Raw genomic sequence first — 20,207 nt, 5'->3', positions numbered from 1 at the left:
AGGTGACACAAGAACTAAAGCTTAATATATCAAATACATATAATGCTCTCAAGACAGAGAGAAATGTACTTTATATCACAATAGTATAAATTACAACTGCTAGCAAGGCATTTTTCAAAAGTACTTCCAAAATTAGTCTGATGAGAGAGTTATTGTTGTTAAAATATTTTTTTGCAAAAATTTTGAATGAGTTATTAAAAGCAAATAATTACCTTGTCAAATTTTTCTTTCCTAAAGTTTTACCAATATTTCCATCTGAAAAAAATTTCATGAATTTTGATTTATTCCTCCGGGTTGCATTATTTCTATATTTTTTGAAAACTTTCTGTACACTCTAATTAATATGGGCATTATACCCTTCCCCCTTCCACTCACAGTTCACTCGAAGCGATAGTAAGAGAAAAAAAATTTCTCAGACATAAGGCCAACTGTTTCTAAAATGTCCCAATGAACATATTTTAGTGAAAAAACGAAAATCTTAAAATGAGGCAATTTTGAGAAAATTATATTTGAAAATTTCAAGTTGAATTTTCATCCCCTAGAAGTTACTGCATAATCATGACAAGAAAAGTAAAGATTATTTATTTAAAATTTTGAACAACTTTGCTTTTATGAAGTCTTTCATAAAACCTCTCTATATATGATCTATTTAAGGCAGAATTTCCATGACCTTAGCAAAGCAACTGATAAAAATGGCCATTAATTAACTCCCTTCAGAAGTGGTGTTATGAAGAACTTCATAAAAACAAACTTGTTCAAACTTTTAAATAAATAAATAATCTTTGTTTTTCTTGTCATGATTATGGGGTAACTCATAGGGGATGAAAATTGAACTTGAAATTTTCAATTTATAATTTTCTCAAAAAGGCCTCATTTTAAGATTTTCGTTTATAAATACTAAATTTATATGATAATTTAGAAACAGTTGGCCTTATGTCTGGGAAATTTTTTGTCTCTTACTGTTGCTTTGAGTGAACTGTGCACTGGATGTCCTTGGTTAGTTTATGTGGCCCTACAGGTGTTTTGAAGGAAAAAAGAAAAAAATTTCCAAGTAACCTGTTATGTTTTCAACTGGTTCTGGAGTGATTTTATTATTTTCAAGAACCAAGAAATTGACCCAACATGTTTTGAATATCAGAAATTGAAATAATTCAATATTTGATATCATAAGACTTGTGATAATTGTCATCCACAGAATCTCCTGAAGATTCTTTAACTTCTTAGCTCTCACTGCACAGTTCCACCTAACAATATAAACTATTAATTTCAATCTAAAACAAGAAACAAAATATTTTTTAAGAGAAAAAGGTACTAAGGGACAAAGGTCCTAAAGGATACTAAATTATAAGCTTATCTTTGGCAGAAACTTAGGTTGCCGATAACTGTTTATATCTTTACAATAAAAATACCACATTTCATAATCAAAATATCTGAAGAAATCATGATGGAAAAAAATGAAACTATTGCAAGCTCATTTGTAATTGGTTATTGAACTGATTCAGCCTTCTGATTGGCTGGAAATACTACAGTACTGTCAGTACAATGCAAGTTAAACTGATTTTTTAAAATGATCTGACTATAAGAATAAATATTTTTAATGTAAAAATATAATTAGTTTCTAGCAACCTAAATTTCTCACGAAAACAAGCTTATAATTTTGTTTCTATGCTATGCAGTTTAATTTCTAAAGAACGTGTCCTAACTTTTTCAAACAGCTATTTGGTCCTTTAAGTGATTAGTAGATGTAATATGATCCATAGAATTTAGATATGCAATCGTTTTTTTTTTTGTAGACCTCTTATTTTTGAAGTAAAGATTCAGTTGGTTTTAAGGTACCAAAACGCAATAAAGAAAGAAGCCTGTCAGGTAATTATTGAAAAAATTGATTTTGTTGAACCCCGATGAATCAAAACTATAATATATTTGGCAATTTTCATTGTTACTATTTTGTGAACTTTTTTTTTCATTTTAGCATAGAACAGATCATAATAATTTTCTCATTCTAAAAGTATATATAAACACGTATTTCTTATACATGTGTTCAAAGTTCAAAGTTTTGATTCACTAGGGTCGAACAAAATAGATTTTTTCAATAATTACTCAACAAAATTCAAAAAGTAAGGTGTCAAGAAAAAAGATATTACTATTTTAGTTCATAATGGCAATTTTCATCTTTTTTTGATGCATTTTAGTACCTTAAACCAACTTATTTTTTTTAAACTTGAATTATTTAAAAAATAAGAGGTCTACAAAAAAACTGATTGCATATCCAAATTCTATGGATCATTTTACATCTACCACTTACTAAAAGGACTGACTAGCTATATTATAAAACATCACAAAAGTTAGGACACGTTCTTTCTATCATTTCCTTTAAGAGATGTCCCTTTAGTACATTGGTTCCTTTAGTATGTTTGTCCTTAAGGACGTTTGTCCTCTAGTACTTTTGTTCTTTAGTGCCTTCTGTCCTTTTAGGGGTTTTTTGGTGTGTCGAACAAATGTTTATTCCTGAACAAAGATTTGTTTGGTGTTCTTTTGTCCTTTATGTTGGTTATTATAGTCAATAATAAATTATAAACAAAAAGCTCACTAAGAAAACATTTATGGATCATATATGATAAGAGTTGAACCTAAATTAGACATTTTCAGTGGAAATTATAATCATAATCTTACCACAAGTCTGGCGGAAAAAATGGAATGACTTCTTTTGTAATCAGATATTGAAGTAGAACAACCAATACAATAAGAATGCACACAATTACTTTGTTTTTAATTCTGGATTTCTGATAATTTTCTACAAAATTATTTTCAAGAAAATTATTTTGGTTAAATGATGGTACAGGTATTAACAGAAAAGAACGGTCAGCAAGATTGTGATTACATTCTTGTTTTGTATTGTAAAATGTGGCCAATGAAGGAATGATGAACACAATCAAACACATAGAAGTAGTTATGATGAAAACTCCAAATTTCCAGCTAAGACTGAAAACTATAATGCTTACTAATGTAGCCAACCTATAATTAAAAATATTAATATTAATAATATTGTTATTGTTTTAAACTTTGAGCCTAGAATTTGGTTTGGTAGCAAATACTTAAAACTAACAAAAAAAAATTAAAAGTTTTATAAGGATTTCACATTCAGTGGGTTTTCAATAGGTTGAGGAAAATCGAATGTTTTATGTGAGGGTTAGAAAAACAAGAAAGATTTTTAACTCCAAATGCCCAAAAATTATTTGTTATTGAAGCTTGAGGCTTCTACTTTAGGGTAATGGGTCTACTGGTTGAAGTCTTTCAGCAGTTAAAGTGTTTTCTGCAGGCTTCCTTTAATGCTTCTAACAATCCCCCTCTTAGCATTTAGAGTTAAATGACTGAACCTTGCAATAATATCCACAGAACTTCTAACCATCAGAACAAACTTATCAATAATCTTTTGCTCTTCCTGGGTCACATTTATTTTGTAACTGCTGAGTCCCCAGATTATTGTAAATGTGGATGTTGTGATACTGATAATGTTCAGATAATGACTGCTGTCATCCATGAATTCATGAGTGCCTGGAGTTGTTAGGAAAATCTTGAAGAGAATGATACCAGATTGAAGAAAAAGTTGCAATATGGATTCAACACTTACTTCATACAACTAGAATAAAAATTTTAATTAGAGATTTAAAAATTTTTTAAATACAACTTATAATATTTCATACCACACCCAAAGAAATTATAGGGTGAACAAAAACCTCCCATGAAAAAGACGGGCAAAGTTGATACCTTGTTCTTTTGGAGCTTACAAATAATTTTTTTGCTAAAATAGAAAGGAAAAAATTTTGATTTTGATCTCATCATAAAACTATAATATTTTTTATCTAAAATATTCCAAAGATAAAGCAAAAAAGGCTCTTGTTTTTTCTTAAACAAATGGCTTTTGATCATATAAATTTTCAGCTAATTGTCTTTTTTAATATTTTACTTCTCTTCTTTTACATTTATCACCTTCACTTCCTATTGAGGTTGACATCTTTATTAATTTGCATCAAAATATGTATAGTTATTTCTCGCATCGTATTATAAACGGCTTTCCGTGGATATAGAAAGTATAATTATGAGATTAAAACTAGTTTTTTTAGCCCCGAGGTGCCGAAGGCACCGGCTAAAAAAACTGGTTTTAATCTTATGATTGTAAATTTCTATATCCGTAGAAAGCTGGATATAATACGATGCTAGACATAGTTTTTTCGTATGGATGAGAACCTGTTCCTATCCACAGGATTCGAATGAATACGAGAAAATAATTTCTTATGATGCATCAGTTTTCTCCTAGTTTTTATGTTTTTTTTTAGATTGACAATGGGAGAGGTAGTTGGTGCTCTTGATGCTCGAGGATATTTAACAAATTCTTTTCATAAAATATTGTTACCTTTTCTCTTTGATATTTCTTCTTCATTTTATCATCATATGGATTCATAAAGCATTGTAATCCCTTAATAATTATGAAGGTTGTGTTTATTTTTGAATCCTGTAAAGTTTGTCTTTAGACAATTGCTTTGTTTAAATAATCCTCATAATAAAGTAAAACGATGTTTGTCTGTGAGTCTCTTTGTACCGAAGGATCTCGGGTTCTCCTTAACAGGGTAGCTTCTCATAGGTCCCAGGAAGGTTTATAACTATTTTGGGGGAGGGTACCACCACCCTACTCAGAGAAATCGACAAAAATAAATTAAATAAAAAAACACCTCCCTGCGTACATTTTTGCAATTAGCTAAATCATAACTATAATACTATCTATCGTCGAAAAAATATTTTTGGTAAATAGCTGAATTTAAAATAGATTGAAAAGAAACAATTTCACGTTTCCGTAGAGGCCTACTAGTAGTTGTTAAAGTGATAATCAAATGTGTAAATCAGATTGGAAGAAATTATTGGGGTTGAGTTAAATTGAAGTGAGGGCATTTGCTTTAAATTATGCCCTGGTAATAAAAAACAAAATAGTCATTTTACTAAAAAATAGGGCTTATAGTTTCCAATTTTGGCCATTTTTTGTTGAATTAAGAGGAATATTGATATTATTTTATTGATCGATTGCTGAAATACATCACGGAGCATTCTCGAAAATTGCGCGTCACACGTTTTTATAGCCTGCCGGCACACGAGTTGAAATCTCCTAAAACTTACTTTAAAACAAAACGTTTTTTATATTCTCATTCGTTTTCATTCCACCGATAGAGATAGTACTCTCTCTTACATCGCTTTTTAATACGTTTTCAACAGTAAGTTTTAGTTTTTTAGTGTATTATATATGTTTTTTCAACGTATTATTTCATTTACTATTTTCAGTTGGGGATTTTATTTGCATTTGGGGATTATTCAGGAGAATTTCAATAGTAAATGGAGATTGGTTCCTAAATACTTATCGAATTCTTCGAATTTTCCCAATATTTAAACTCTTTTAGCTTATTTTCGACGGATTCTTTAGTGATTTATGGAATATCGATCGATAAAAAATATTAATTGTAGCATAAGGAAACGAAATAAGACGTTTTTAATGGAATAACATGAAGTTACAAAATGGCCATTTTTTGTTGAATTAAGAGGAATATTGATATTATTTTATTGATCGATTGCTGAAATACATCACGGAGCATTCTCGAAAATTGCGCGTCACACGTTTTTATAGCCTGCCGGCACACGAGTTGAAATCTCCTAAAACTTACTTTAAAACAAAACGTTTTTTATATTCTCATTCGTTTTCATTCCACCGATAGAGATAGTACTCTCTCTTACATCGCTTTTTAATACGTTTTCACCCACCCTCCCTAACCCTTTATTTTATTATTAGAAAATTTTCTACTTTTTTGCTTTTCTAATTCCTGTATTTTTATATTGATATTGTTCTTTCTAATTTGACATACTTAACTATTCATGTCTCTACATTTTTTTCAGATCAACGTTTTTTAAATCCTCTGTGATCATGACACCATTCGAGTACTATAAACTCAGGAATGTTAAGTCATTCCATGCTCACAATATCGTTGCCTATAAGCAGATTTTAGGTTTAAACCTGCATTATTTTGTCGTTTATCAAAGTAAAACCGATAAACATTTAGTAGTCAGAGAGCTGATTAATCGTGCATCTCGTTTTAAAGATCAATTAGAACAAATTAATCATACTTTAGATGACAGTTTTTTATCCGCCAAATCTGTTTATGATAATTTTGGCCAGTCTTTCAAAGATTTTGAAGCAGAATGTCGCAACACCTTGTCACTTCTTGATTGATTTAACTTACTAAATTTTTTCCTTTTCTTTCTTATCCAAAAAATTCTTATTTTTCTTCATTTAATGTTCAGACACTATTTTTCTTGAATTAATTTCAATTTTTTCCTCTTTAGATTTTCTTGCTTAAAAAAAAATACTGATTGTTAAATTACAGCATGTCTTATTTTGTTAATATTTTTGCATGAATTTTTTCGTGAATGTTTTTAATTTTACATTTGTTTGTTAAATTTTTCTTTTAAATTTGAATTTCCTCTTCAGACCTAAAAATGCCTGTTCCTACAGGACATTCGCACAACTCCTCAGATGAGGATAATTCCCCCCCCCCCGCATCTTCCACAGTGGTTCCTACCACAAATTTGTCTAGATCCTATTCGGCTCCAGTCAATACCTCAGCTCCCTCGTCGGTTGTAGCTCCAGGTCCGTCATCGGTCGCACAAACGATTATTCCCCAGGATCCTAAAGATCCATTGGGGTTAAATAACCTTCCCCCAGCCGGCTCATATTTGCCGGGGATAGGTTTTGTGCCACAAATTAATCAGCCGCCGAAAATGACAGCGCGACTTCAAGAGTCTGCAGCTCCAGCGCGACCACCAGTGTCAGCAGCTCCCCACATTGAATCTGAGAAAGTTAAGATGCCTGTCAGACATGCTTCAGTGTCTTCAGGTAAAATTCATACTTAATACTCATGATTTTGATTCAATGATTTAGAAATTGAAGTTCATATGAATTTTGTCTTCTTGGCAGTTTTTTACCCTTACAAAAATTTTTTCCTTTCTCAACTTTAAACTTTTTCCCCCCCTTTTTTTATTCTTTCCTTTTTTACAGCTATAAACCTTTTTTTTTTTTTTTCCGCTTTATTTTCTTTTAAATCTTTTCTATTTTTTTTTTAGACGATTTTTCCCCTAAACGCAAGAAGTCAAAAAAGAAGAAACGCTACTCTAGTAGTTCCTCTTCTTCCAGTTCTTTCTCTTCATCTTCGAGTTCTACGGAATCAGATGAACCTAAAAGGAAAAGAAAAGGTATTTTTTTTTTTAAATACTTAGACAAAAATCCTTTCTTTCTCCCATTTATGAACTTTTTTAAAAATTTCTACGATATTTATTACAGAAATTTATTTTGGTTCAATTATTTGAAATATAAATTTCTTGCTTCTATGAACACCGACTGAATATTTGACGTTATTCTTCGGATTATCATGTCTTCATACATTCTTTCTTTAGGAAAGAAGAAGAAAAAGAAGAAGAGCAAGAAGCACTCTTCCGATTCTGACAGTAGCAGCCAACTAGTAGGCGGCCGAAAAGCTAGACGTCGCCTCCGGCGAGCAGCTGAAATACTGTCAGACCCACCTGCTTGGATAGGTATGACGTCAGCAGACATACATGCCGAACGGGAACGCCTCTTCGAACATCTAAACGTAAGAAAAACATTTTAACAAAAATTCTTTGATCAAACATATATTTTTTAATATATGTAGGGGTTATTTAGTCTATTTAAATAAAAAAGGGCAGTTATTTTGGGTCAAGGGCATTTTTCTTTTTCTAAAATCCTTAAAAATTTTTTCTCTTTTCAACATTTTGAATATTTTTGTTATTTCAACTATTAATTTTTTTGTTCATTTCTTTATCCATGTTTATCTTTTTTCAAATTTGAATTTCTTTTCTTGGAAATCTCACAATAGTTTTTTCTATTAAGTCTTTGGATGAAAAGAATGACGTCTCTCTCACATTTTTAAAATGCGTCTTAAGAGACACCTGCCGTTCGAAGAATTATGTTGAGGATGCTGCGAAGCGTCTTGTGGCGTTGAAGGCCCCCAAGAACTTGTTATATGACCTACAGCAGTCGTTGCAAGCCTGCTATCAAGCAATAAAGGCAAGAAATTCATAAATTTTTTCTTCTTTTTCGTTTTATAATAACTAAACCTATGCCATTTTTTAGTTTTTCTTATTTTACGTGCAAATTCGATCAATAGAAACCGTTTCTTGTCTATGAAATCTATTTAGTTTTTTCAAATTTGTTTTTAAAGAAGACGTGCAAATATTTGATTAACACCAGTTTTATTAGCTCCCGCACCACAGAAAAGATTTTTATAATATTATTCTGTGACATTTACATTATTTTTCATTTCATTTAAGTTTCATTATTTGTCATGTAAAGGAAAGATAATTCCTACGATACTTTTCTTTTCATAGAGCTAGACATCAACATATTTTATTCAAAATTATCAAGATTTTCATTTTATCTAGATAGCTGAAAGCTCCATCGGGTACATCGAACTGGCTTTTTCGAAAAACATCGGCCACGCCAACCGGGTGGCTCTAGCAGGTAACAGACGCTACCTTACCACCCAGCAGCAGCGTATCTCGGATTCCCTGCCTGACTTTCGAGGGGACTATAGCAGAGGAGCACGTGGCGGCTTCTCTAACGGCCGGTTTAACTCAAATGGAGGCTCAAACCCTAGGGGCAGAGGATCCCGAGGACGCGGTCGAGGATCTCTTCGCTGTCACGGATGTAACGGCGAAGGACATAAAGTCGACGACTGTCCTTCCGCCAACCCTAAATAATAATTCTACCCCGCTTTACGCTATTCAAGATTTAAACCTACCGATACCTACCTCAGATATTCCAAATTTTCATATCGCTTCTCTAAAAAATTTTTTTTTCACAGAAGATTATGAACATTATAAACGTTTATATGATATCCAATCGGACTTTTTATCTAGTTATTCTCCAGCTTATTCTATTCATTCACTTACAGCAATTAATTTCTATAAAAATATTCTTAATGCACCATCTTTTGTTTTGCAAACCCTTACTTTTGGATATCAACCAGGTAGATTATTGAGAATAATTCTTTCCACATTTTATTTATTATATGATTTTTGTTCCACAAAATTTTTTCTTTTTTACAATTATTCTCCATAATCTATCTTTTTTAAGTTTTTACATCTCCAGTGTTACCGTATTTCGAGAAGAACAACAATAGCGCTGTCCGCAATCCAGAATTTGTCCGTCAAGAAATTCAATCTTTGCTAGACAAAGGTATTATTGCTCAAATCGAACATCAGCCTTATTGTTGTTCACCTCTTACGGTAGCTAGTAGAACTTGTAGTTTAACTAACACAACTAAACTCAGGAAATTTTTCGACACATAAATATTATTCCAAATTCTTCCTTCAATTCTTTTTTTGATTCCCCTCTTTTTTCTACCTTTTTTATATAATATTCTTTTCTTTTTCAATTCTTTTCACTACCTCTCAAATATTTTTCGTTTGAATTCATTTTTTCAAAAAATTTTTTCATATTTACCCCCCCTTTTTAAATTTTTTCGAAATATTTCCTGCTTTTAGATTGTGCATCGACTTATCCCGCCACATTAATCTACTTCTCCAGCCGGAGAACGTCTCTTTAAATGACATTAAGACAGTGCTGCCTCGCATTTCTCAGGATGTATTTTTTACATCCTGGGATTTGCGGGGCATGTACCATCAAGTACATCTACATCCTGCCGTTACTGAACTTTTTGGTTTTTGTTATAAAAATGCTGATAATTCCTACTCTTTTTACAAATATTTAAGGCTTCCCTTCGGGGTTGCCTCAGCCGTATTTCTAGTTGATGCCTTGATAAGCCCAGTTAAACATTTTTGTCACCGTCACAATATAGACGTGAGTGTCTATATTGATGACGGCCTGACTGTCGAATTAAATTATTTTAAATGTCTTCTTAGTACTCACTTTGTCCTATCAGTTTTACTATGTGCAGGTTGGCATTTTCAACTTTCTAAATGTCAACTAGAACCTGTTCGTCGTATACAATATTTAGGTTTTATTCTTGATAGTAGTAAAATGATAATTTCCCTGCCCATCGTTAAAATTCAGAAAGTTTTATTTCTTCTTGACAAAATTTTAGCTGCTTTTGATTCTAATGATCCTGTAGATGTTACTATGTTAGCCTCCTTTTTAGGCAAACTATGTCATGCATATTTTAGTCATGGAGATTTTATTCGTGTTGTGGCTAGAAACTCTAATCATGCTCTTGGTGTTTACACCTCACAGTATGGTTGGAAAGGAGCTTTGTTTGTCAATGCAGATATGTTTCAAGAGTTGTCCCTCTGTAAAGAACATTTTGTTTCTTTAAACGGACAACCCATTCGTACTGAATCCAAAACAATAGAAGTTTTTTCCCCCCATCAAACATCTTTTTTAATTGACAACATTGATCCTAATGATTTAAACAAACATTGTAATATTTTGTGTCAGACGCCTCTGACCACTCAGCCTTTTCATTCAAAGCTGGAGACTGTAAGATTATTTCTGATTATTTATTTACTCCACAAGAGGCTGAATTATCTTCAGGCCATAGAGAACTTTTAAGTATTGTTAAAGCTTTTGAACATTATAGCAATTATTTCGCCACCCTTAAAGGACAGTTGGTTATTTGGATAACAGATAGCATGTGCCTTTACTCTTTTTTGCGTATTGGAAGCCGTAATTTAGTTATTCAAAAATTATTAATTCAATTAAAAATCCTAGAGTTCCAATACGCAATCCGTATTATACCTAAATGGATGCCCCGAGACAGCTCACTCATCACTTTAGCAGATTTAGGTTCTAAGCTTTTTAAATCCTCTAATGAATTTGGGATTAGTTCTAACGATTTTCAATTTCTTCAAAGTTATTTTTCTATCAAATTTTCACTTGACTGTTTCGCAACATCTAAAAATTGTAAAGTAGAGAAATTCATTTCCCCTTTCCCCCAACTACATTGTTTCGATATTGATTTTTTCACAGTTTCCCTGACCAGTTCAGAATGCTACTACATCCACCCCCCAATTTCTCTCCTTTCTCGTGTTTTTAATAAATTAAAATTATATGAAGATATAACAGCAGTGGTAGTTTTACCCTTATGGCCGACATACCCTTTCTGGAATTGTATTGTTAAAGGATCTTATTTTAATTCTTTTGTAAAAAATTTTCTGCTCTGGGATCCTTACTACATTGCTTCTACACCAAATAATTTTTTCAACGGTCATAAGACGTTTAAAACTCTCGCCTTATTGATTCATACCGGTAAAGACTATGCAATTCCTTTACCACAATTTTAATCAATATGTTTTTTAATGAATTGTACAAAATTTTTTCAGCATCTTTACAATGAGAACGTCTTTCAAACATTCAACTGTAAATTATCATAAGTTTAATGCTCAGTTACAAACTTTTAAAGACAATAGACCTCTAGGAAAGAGAGGCCCTCTTTATTTTCCGTCAGTTTTAGAGAAATACAACCTTACAGAAAAAAGGAAACGCCATATAAAATTGACAGCGTCTTCAAGAACTAAGTCCACGCAACTACTCCACAACCGTACTTTACGCCGTTTTGAAATTTTTTGCGAAAACAGAAATAAAACTCTGTTAAATTTTTCAAAAAAGGATTTAGCCGCCTACATAGAATACTTAGAGGACTCCGCAGCTAAAAAATCCGCCGTAGTCGGTTTGGCAGGCGCGATAGATTTTCTCGCCAGTGCTTTAGATATGAAATCCCCCTGGACCCCCCAAATTGAAAGAATGTATCAGGGTATCACGAGAAGAGCCTCTGCAGAACAGCCTTTGACCAAGAAAGCGCCTAAACTGCCCATAAAATACCTGACTTTGGCCATCGATAAGCACGTGACACCTTTTCTAAAGAATCCAGATCAGGTAATCTTGTTTCATATGAATCATAAATCTTTTTTTTCGAATAAATTTTGATTAATACTTATTACTTAGCTATGTTTAAGTTTTTCGGACCAAACTACATTTAATATACGGAGTTTTTTACATTTTCTTTCTTTTGTCTAGCATTCATATTGATCTCTAATAGAAATCTTATTTCTTAAAAATTCAAATTTAGTTTTTCGGACCTACTATTTTAAGATATGGAGTTTTCTACACTTTTGTAATTTCCATTAATATTGTTTTCTAATAGAAACCTTGTTTTCTTAAGATTCCAATTGTGACCCTCCGAGCAATCGTGGCTCAGCACCTTCAGTACAGCTTGTGCGCGCGCATATCTGACCTGTTGAGATTGAGAGCTTGTGATCTAGCGGTTACCACACTAGGAGACACGCCAGCAATGAGCATAACCTTCAGATCTTCTAAGACTGACCCTAGGTACTTATTTTAACAAAAAAAAAAAAAAAAAATCTTTCTTAAATTCTTCTTTTCTCCAAAATTTTTTTTTTCCAGAAGTTTTCAAATATCATACGACATTCTTTTCTACCTATTTTTTACTTTCTATTAAATTGGAAATTACAGTATAATTGCAAAATAATTTCTAATTATCTTAAAACAAAGTTTTTTCAAAGTTTTTTAATGTCTTAGTTTGAAATGTTTATAATTACAAACGATTTCTTAACTATTACCTATTTTCCTCTACCGTAAAATTGTTAAAGAAAATTCCAGAAAAATCTTTTTTCAAAATTTCAAAATTTTTATACATTCTTCAACCCTGTATTTCATTTAGAATATCATTGTTTTTTACACAAAAACATAAACATTATTTTTCTAGATTCGAGGGCTCCACCAGTTACGTGATCTTCAATGGATCAGAGTATTGTCTTTATTCACTGCTGGTCCTGTATTACAATAGGCTCCGGTTATATTCATCAGATACTTCCTGTTTGGATACGAGTTATTTGCTGCCCCGTACAGGGAATGGTACCACTTCGAAATCTTCTAGGCGAGTTTTTAAGCATAATACATTCATACATTTCTTATTCCTTTTTTTAAGTTTTCACAAATTTTATTGGTAATTATATTTTTTAGAATCCTAGTCGCAGATGGACGTTACGCCATTTCAGCTTCCACCTTAATGAAGGATGTAAACTTAATTTATAGTAACTTAGGACTTAAGCATAAAATTACATCTAAATCTGCTAAAAGCTTAGGAGTGTCATCTGCCTTTAGATTAGGTATGAGCGATGATCATATCCGAGTCTTAGGCAGATGGCGCTCCATAGCTACAGCTCAACATTATCGAGCTATTGATGATACAACGCTCATTGAAATTTTTTCCAAGATTATGCTAAAATCCTCGAGCACAGCAGTCCCCAGGTCTTTAGCAGCCCTTACAGACCAAGCCTCCAATTCCATCGCTTCACGGACGACTCCCTCTTGGTCCTCAGCCCATTCAGCGCCTCTGAACCGCGCTCTTATCTTCCAGATTTTGTTAGCTTCGGGCTATCTAGACCCCCAAGGATGCCCTCTCAACAACGAAGGTTATCCCCTCCCTCAAGACGTTCCGGAGGTTAGAGCCAACGGCGAGGAACTCCTAGCCATCGAGTCTTCTCAAACCTTCATAGTAACTCTGCCGAACTAAGTTATTATACACTTTGTATTATTTTTATTTATGCTTTTCATTTTAAAAATGCTTAAATAAAACAGAAATTTTTTAAATTGCATATTAGTTCTTTTCTCAGTATTTTTTCAGATTACTTACAATGTTTCTTTTTTAAGAAAAAAGAATTTTTTAATAACTACCTACCATAAAATTTTTTCGATTTCGAACTGGTTTTATTTATCCGATTATTCTCGCGAATTTCTTCGTTTTCATTTCGATTGGTTCCTAAATACTTATCGAATTCTTCGAATTTTCCCAATATTTAAACTCTTTTAGCTTATTTTCGACGGATTCTTTAGTGATTTATGGAATATCGATCGATAAAAAATATTAATTGTAGCATAAGGAAACGAAATAAGACGTTTTTAATGGAATAACATGAAGTTACAAAATACTAATTTTAAAGAAATTCTAAATTTAGGTTTTTTATAACAATTTAATTAGAAAAGCATTTATTGTTTAAGAAGCTGTATGATTTGGACGAGAGAAAATTGTTTTCTATTTGTACAAGTAAATAGATTTAGTGTTTCTCCATTATTAATTGTTGTCTCAGAAAACATGAAAATGTAGTTTTTATTCAATCCCCCCTGAGATGGGTTTTTAAAAGATGCTGCGTTTTTTCTCCACATTTTTTACGCTATGAATAACAAGCGTGGCATTCGTGAAATCTAAACAGAGTATATAACTTAAGAATTCAAAATTTTAAAATTATTATTTTAGCCATTTGTATAATGTCTAATATAGCTCTAAAAAGATATATTAATTAATATGCAGCAAAAATGGATTTTAGATAATTTGTTTTTCTTTTAAAAAGGCTGTACCAACAAAAGCGAAATAATTAAATAAAAAGTTGTATACTCTGTTTAGATTTCGCGAATGCCGCGCTTGTTATTCATAGCGTAAAAAATGTCGAGAAAAAACGCGGCATCTTTTAAAAACCCATCTCTGAAATTTTAAAGTATACACAATACACATACAAAATTTGTTGGACAATACCGTATTTACGATTGTATTCTTGTAGTGCCTTTAAAAGTTTAAATGCAGACAAATCAAGACTTCAGTATCTCATTTTGATAAAAACTATAATTAGATAATTACAAAGATTTGAATACCTTGTACACCATTACAGGCTGATAACAAAATGCCAAAAAGATTTTTTTCCAATTCCAATTTTTCTTCAATAACAGATCTAGTATCAGTGAAATACTTGGCAAGACCAATATAAAAACTGAAAAAATACATTAGTAAAACAAACAAATAATTGCAAAGCTTGAATGAAAAAAAATAATCTTTGTAAAAAGCTATGACAAATGAAATGAGAACCTGAGCCAATAAATCCAACTGAATTTGCCTGTTCTCTTCCAAACTTTGTATACTTGTATGTGTAGTTGGCAACTTCTGCATATCATTTAATCAAATCATATAAAAATTTATGCAATATACCCTCTGACAATTTCCCAGATACACAAGTCTAAGAAATGTTAGGTTGATCAAAAAATAATTTTTTTAGGTACCTTCTTCTTAGTAAAAATTAATTTGGCTCAATACCAGCTGAGCATCCACGTGGATATTTAGCTACCATTGGGAAAGTCTGTGGATATTCAACTACCATTGGGAGAATAAAGTTTTTAAACAATTATTTTGGATTTTGTAACAAAGGTTTTGATATGAAATCTTATGGAATTAACTTATATTAGTAGAGCAGCATTAATATAAATAAAAATAAGATAAATTTAGCAGGTTATGTCAATAAATATTTTTTGTCCCTAAATAACTAAATATCAAAGAAGTGTTTTCTTTAAATAATTTTTTCAAAATAATGAACAACATTAATTAAATCTTTTTAAAAGTTGAGCTCTTCTATACTTAAAATTAAAGTTGGTCTGTTGGTCTGTCTGGAATGATAAGCTTTTTTGTTAATATATACATGTTAGAATTGTCCTATCAATTTAATACAAAAGGTACGATTTGGGAAGCGTAGCAACTCTGTAATAGACAGTCTCTAGGTCAATTTCAAACATGTTGCTTTTTGACCTTTTAAAATTTTTTTTTCTCATATAATATAATAAATGAAAACAAAGTTTTTCTATATTTCTAGGGTTTTATATCAACTTTATAAAATTTTCGATTTAGCCCTATAGATTAATCATTTTCAAAAGCAAAGCTTTTCTATAATAAGGGTCTGTGTGTCTCTCCTTCAATTTCAAACATGGCGTCATGATTCCTGTAAAGCACATTATAAAGAACGTAATTACCAACCAATAAAATTAATTACTGTATGCCCAATTACGCTTTTAATGATTTTGTCAGCAATAAGTGGGTGGAGATTTTTCGGCTTCTTAGTACAACTTAAATTCAAGACAAAAAAATAATTGGATTGATTTATATCTAAACAGTATTTATTACTTATAAGTTTGAGGATATCTGTTCATGTTTTTTTAAAGCAAAGCTTTTTTATAATTAGGGTTGGTCCGTCTGTAACGGTTTTAAACATTGCATGCTGAAGCATCTCAATAATCAAGTCCTAAAAATGTCAGTATGTCCTTAAACAGTAGCATATACTTAAGCAGTTTTGCAACAAATTACAATAATTTTACATAGACTTATGCATTATTATTCTGTTAATGTTAGTTTGAACATTCATTTCAGAGCTTCGCTTTTATGGATGTTTTAATATTTGGTTCCTAAATCTGTAAAGGATATAATGAAAATACCAATAGGAAACTATTGAGGATTTTCAACTACGATAGGGGAAACGTGTGGATATTCAACTACTCTTGGGAAATATGCGTGGATACTCAGCTACTATTGGGGAATTTGTGGATAGTCAGCCGGTATTGAGCCATTAATTTTAACCTTCTTTATAAAAGTTGTGTTATTTCTGTTGTTTTATTAAGTGTTTATAAGTTCAATTTTTTATTGGATTATTCATTTTGGAGTTATAGCACTTGGTTTTGACCCTAAGTAAATTAAAACCATTGCATTGATAGCAATTTCTTGAAAAACATTAATCACAATTAAAACTATAGTGTAGAAAAGACATATAATTTGGGTTTAAATCCTTTATATTAGGATAACAGTAAATTTGAAGACTGATAATTATACTTCAACAAGGCCCATTCTATTCCCAAATAGATGAATTGATAAAAATATTTTTTTTTCTTTTTAGAATTGGTCAACTTAAGAATATTTAATAGCAGCATCTTTACTAGACATTTTTAGATTATACTTTAAAAAAACTATATTCATTTGATTGTTTCCTGTTTGCTGAGTATACTCTTCATATTTATTCTAAAACCAAAAAAATGATATCAAAATATTGCATTATAAAATTTTAATATTAGGACATTTAAAATATTGTGTTATTTCTTTATGTAAGAATTAAATCAATGAAAATTTCCTTACCCAATCAAAACTAGAATAGATCCAGTAGTTTATGGTAACAAAGATGTCACTGGTAAAATCCCAGGCAGGCAAACAAACATCAAGAACCAAGAAAACCAAATTTGTAAAATTTAACAATTTCCATAAATTTATCAAACTAAAAATATATATAAATTATTACTATTTCTGTTAAATTTAAATAAAATGGGAAAATGTGATGAATGGCTTAGTTTAATTAACATTTGTAGAGTTTTAGAATGGTAGTCTAAATTTGAAGGTAAATTTGTTTCAAAACTGCAAAATTACAGGATACTGTTTAAGGAATAATATAAAGATGCTTTGTTAATAAACTCTTCCAATAATGAGATAAATAGAACAATAAAATTGTTGTAAAAAAAGGTGAAACTCAACATTTAAATTTTAGTAAAAATTATAGAGTTACTATTTTTTTATAAATCATAACAATAAGAGCTATTTATTGTGGGTAGACTGACCATAATTAGAAAAAAGCTTTACTTTTAAAATTTTAGCCATATATATGTTTGAGAGAAGAAATCAGAGGGATGGGACATTTGGCTGTTTATTACACTAGTCCCCAAAGTTTTATAATAACATTTTCTTATTCGTTGGCTTACAAACTTTAAGACTTTAATGAATTTTGATTAGTTGATTCATAAAGTTAAGTGTTTAAACGTTTCAACTACTAATTTCAATCTACAGAAGGGGTACATCAATTCAAATGATTGTCTTATCCCATAAAATCCCTGGAAAAAATCATAACTAAACTTTCAATAAATTTATTTAAAGACAAAGTTTCTTGGAATGTGTTTTATCTAGTGAAAAAAAAACTAATGCATAAGATATGTTTGAAGTCTTAAAAGTACATCATAAAATATTTTTATTGTCAAAGAATGTTTACCTTGGATATCTTTTTGTGAATCCTTCCTTTATCTAAAATGATTTTAAATCATAAAAATATATTTTGGTAATAGAATGCAATACATAAAAAAATATTACATGGAAAGTGTACCTGTACACATTCAACTTGCTTTTCTGCTTGGTTTGATAATACAAACTCATCTGGTGAGTCTTCTCCTTTGTTTGATAATACCAACTGATGTGGCGAGTCTTCTCCTATGTTTGATAATACCAACTTATGTGACGAGTCTCTTTCTTGGTTTGATAATACCAACTTATGAGGTGAGTCTTCTCCTTGGTTTAATAATACCAACTGATGTGGTGAGTCTTCTCCTTTGTTTGATAATACCAACTTATGTGATGAGTCTTCTGCTGGGATTGTTAAAACCACCTCATGAAGTGAATCCTCAACTGGGATTGTTATCACCAACTTTTGATAAGTTTCATCTGAGACATCAGGTTCCTCTGAGAACATTTTCTAAATAAACAACAATGATAATAAAATACTTCATTACTTCATCACATTCATAAAAAGAACTTTAAGATTTGATTTCAAAAATTTTTACAACACTCTTGCATGCTAAAGTGTCCAACATAAAAATGACATTTTTTAGAGTGTACCTGTAAAGATTTTCCATCCATTATTTCATTTAATTCCATTGTCACTGCCCATTTATTTTAATTCATCTTTTTCAATTCATTAGGATTCTTTACCTTGTCTATCTGAAAATTAAAAAATTATGAAATTTTATGTTATAAAAAAATATTCATATTGTTGATATTATTCACATACAACATGCCCTGAATATAAATTACTTATTGGTTTTGGGAAGTAATCAGAAGTTGTATGAGAAAATTATATTCTGTAGTCCATATTCTCGGTAAAAATATGCATCAGATTTATAATAGGTGTTTTTTAATATCTCCTAAAACATGAGTGCATTTTGGAGCTTAAAGAAGTTAAAAGGTACCTTGTTCTTTAAGAATTTCGTGATTATTAGTTTTTAAAATCTCTTATTATCGTTCCTCCCCTCCGCCCTATACTTCCTTAATACCTTTTAATTGATAGACCTTTCAATTGATGAACTCAAAAGTCAAAAGTAATTAAAAATAATAAATAAATCTCTTTTAGAGCAAATTTCAACTTGCTCATTTTCAAGATATTTATGTGAATAAAGAGCGACTTGATTTACTTATCAATGTTTACAGTTTAAAAAAGAAATTTAACCAAAAATTAATAGTCAATGTGATTTATAGTGTAGAAGTGGATTGGTAAGTAAAATTTTCGCTTAAAATTAAGTCTTCAATCAGACAATAAGACAATAACAGACAGGCAGACAATGTACAATGTAGAGTAGATGAGGAAAATCATTACCTAAGAAATCAATCAACTATCTTAAATAGCAGCTTAGTAAATCAAATTAAAGACTTACTGACGATGACCAAGTATATCATATACTGGATTTTGATTAACTAAAGGGTGTTTAAAAAAAAACAATCGCTTCTCCCTTCTAAAAAAGACAGACCCATCAAACATTGAGACATGACGGTTATGTCTTAAAAAAAAGAACAAACTGTTGTAAGTAATTGAAATCTTGTAGATAGACCCCATAAAGTTTAGATTTTTTGATGTGGCATGTCAAGATCTTTCTATAGACACCTTAACCAGGTTTCTAACACAATCTTAGCCATTTTGGCATCAAAAAGAAAGATCTGTCAAACATCAAGAACTAGAGAGACCAATCTAAACATTAAAGGGCTTAACTACAAGACTTCTAATATTTAAGACAATTGGTTAATTTTTAATCTCCATGTAAGAAAAAATTCTCCACAAGGGCTAGAACTCGAGCTTTAGTGCTCAGGAGAGGTGAGTAGAAATCAAAATTCAATAGTGTTTTCTCATTGTTTTTGCTTGGACATGATCTTGGTCATTTTTTGTAAGTTTTTGACCAAAACTGTAGTCTTATCTGAAAAAAACGTGAAGCAATTGGTTTTTTCTAACATCCTTTATCTTAAGTAGCGGCCCTCCCCCCCCCATAAAAAAAATTTGTATGACCTGTAAAATTTAGTACACAAATAACTAGAAAGAGGTAATTACAACCAAAATCCCCCCCCCCCCCCAGGATGTTCTCACTCCTCCCTTACCATCAGATTTTAAATTTTAAAACAATCTATTTTGTCACCATCTATTTACATATTTTTGTAAAAAATAGCAGAAAAAAAGGATGACAAGAAGCACCAAAGCATAAAAATTCATGG

At 31.0% G+C, this 20,207-nt stretch overlaps 4 protein-coding genes across 4 annotated transcripts in view; 2 read left to right on the top strand and 2 right to left on the bottom strand.

Annotated features, from left to right (window-relative positions):
• The window catches only part of LOC145322974 (uncharacterized), a 31,600-nt gene extending 16,559 nt beyond the window's left edge, over positions 1-15,041 (bottom strand). The window contains exons 1-7 of the mRNA XM_080165362.1: positions 14,970-15,041; positions 14,759-14,874; positions 4,415-4,477; positions 3,378-3,640; positions 2,674-3,015; positions 1,057-1,244; positions 213-255 (exon numbers count right to left, since the gene is read on the bottom strand). Coding sequence (XP_080021488.1) covers positions 213-255; positions 1,057-1,244; positions 2,674-3,015; positions 3,378-3,640; positions 4,415-4,477; positions 14,759-14,770 — 911 coding nt within the window. The 5' untranslated portion in view covers positions 14,771-14,874; positions 14,970-15,041. The remainder of the gene's footprint in view (positions 1-212; positions 256-1,056; positions 1,245-2,673; positions 3,016-3,377; positions 3,641-4,414; positions 4,478-14,758; positions 14,875-14,969) is intronic.
• LOC145321901 (uncharacterized) lies at positions 5,874-9,510 on the top strand. Its single transcript, XM_080163549.1, has 5 exons — positions 5,874-6,934; positions 7,162-7,290; positions 7,492-7,685; positions 7,964-8,140; positions 8,515-9,510. The coding sequence occupies exons 1-5, from the start codon at positions 6,538-6,540 to the stop codon at positions 8,830-8,832; spliced, it is 1,215 nt and encodes a 404-aa protein (XP_080019675.1). The 5' UTR covers positions 5,874-6,537; the 3' UTR covers positions 8,833-9,510.
• On the top strand, positions 11,158-14,034 carry LOC145321902 (uncharacterized). The gene is made up of 4 exons (XM_080163550.1): positions 11,158-11,965; positions 12,252-12,418; positions 12,816-12,986; positions 13,351-14,034. The coding sequence occupies exons 1-4, from the start codon at positions 11,423-11,425 to the stop codon at positions 13,556-13,558; spliced, it is 1,089 nt and encodes a 362-aa protein (XP_080019676.1). The 5' UTR covers positions 11,158-11,422; the 3' UTR covers positions 13,559-14,034.
• A 1,757-nt stretch (positions 15,042-16,798) lies between the features above and the next one.
• On the bottom strand, positions 16,799-18,673 carry LOC145323277 (uncharacterized). Its single transcript, XM_080165705.1, has 5 exons — positions 18,570-18,673; positions 18,061-18,426; positions 17,950-17,981; positions 17,052-17,187; positions 16,799-16,937 (listed from the first exon to the last, which is right to left on the bottom strand). The coding sequence occupies exons 1-5, from the start codon at positions 18,606-18,608 to the stop codon at positions 16,827-16,829; spliced, it is 684 nt and encodes a 227-aa protein (XP_080021831.1). The 5' UTR covers positions 18,609-18,673; the 3' UTR covers positions 16,799-16,826.
• Positions 18,674-20,207: the final 1,534 nt, after the last annotated feature.

The sequence above is a fragment of the Acartia tonsa genome, chromosome 6, assembly GCF_053477335.1.
Source record: "Acartia tonsa isolate MP-2025a chromosome 6, ASM5347733v1, whole genome shotgun sequence".
Taxonomy (NCBI): Eukaryota; Metazoa; Arthropoda; class Copepoda; order Calanoida; family Acartiidae; genus Acartia; species Acartia tonsa.
Note: the sequence above shows the minus strand (reverse complement) of the source record. Positions and strands in the feature narration are given on the sequence as shown.

What these genes read in the sequence shown, in the direction of transcription:
- LOC145321901 (XM_080163549.1), top strand. Translation starts at nt 6,538, where the DNA reads ATGCCTGTTCCTACAGGACATTCGCACAACTCCTCAGATGAGGATAAT. An exon ending in ACCTAAAAGGAAAAGAAAAG is followed by an intron (nt 7,291 to 7,491) that starts GTATTTTTTTTT and finishes TTCTTTCTTTAG; the next exon opens with GAAAGAAGAAGAAAAAGAAG. An exon ending in GCCTCTTCGAACATCTAAAC is followed by an intron (nt 7,686 to 7,963) that starts GTAAGAAAAACA and finishes TTTTCTATTAAG; the next exon opens with TCTTTGGATGAAAAGAATGA.
- LOC145321902 (XM_080163550.1), top strand. Translation starts at nt 11,423, where the DNA reads ATGAGAACGTCTTTCAAACATTCAACTGTAAATTATCATAAGTTTAAT. An exon ending in TCTTCTAAGACTGACCCTAG is followed by an intron (nt 12,419 to 12,815) that starts GTACTTATTTTA and finishes TTATTTTTCTAG; the next exon opens with ATTCGAGGGCTCCACCAGTT. An exon ending in ACCACTTCGAAATCTTCTAG is followed by an intron (nt 12,987 to 13,350) that starts GCGAGTTTTTAA and finishes CCTCGAGCACAG; the next exon opens with CAGTCCCCAGGTCTTTAGCA.
- LOC145323277 (XM_080165705.1), bottom strand. Translation starts at nt 18,608, where the DNA reads ATGGAATTAAATGAAATAATGGATGGAAAATCTTTACAG. An exon ending in AGCAAGTTGAATGTGTACAG is followed by an intron (nt 17,982 to 18,060) that starts GTACACTTTCCA and finishes AAATCATTTTAG; the next exon opens with ATAAAGGAAGGATTCACAAA. An exon ending in TCTATTCTAGTTTTGATTGG is followed by an intron (nt 16,938 to 17,051) that starts GTAAGGAAATTT and finishes TTTTGGTTTTAG; the next exon opens with AATAAATATGAAGAGTATAC.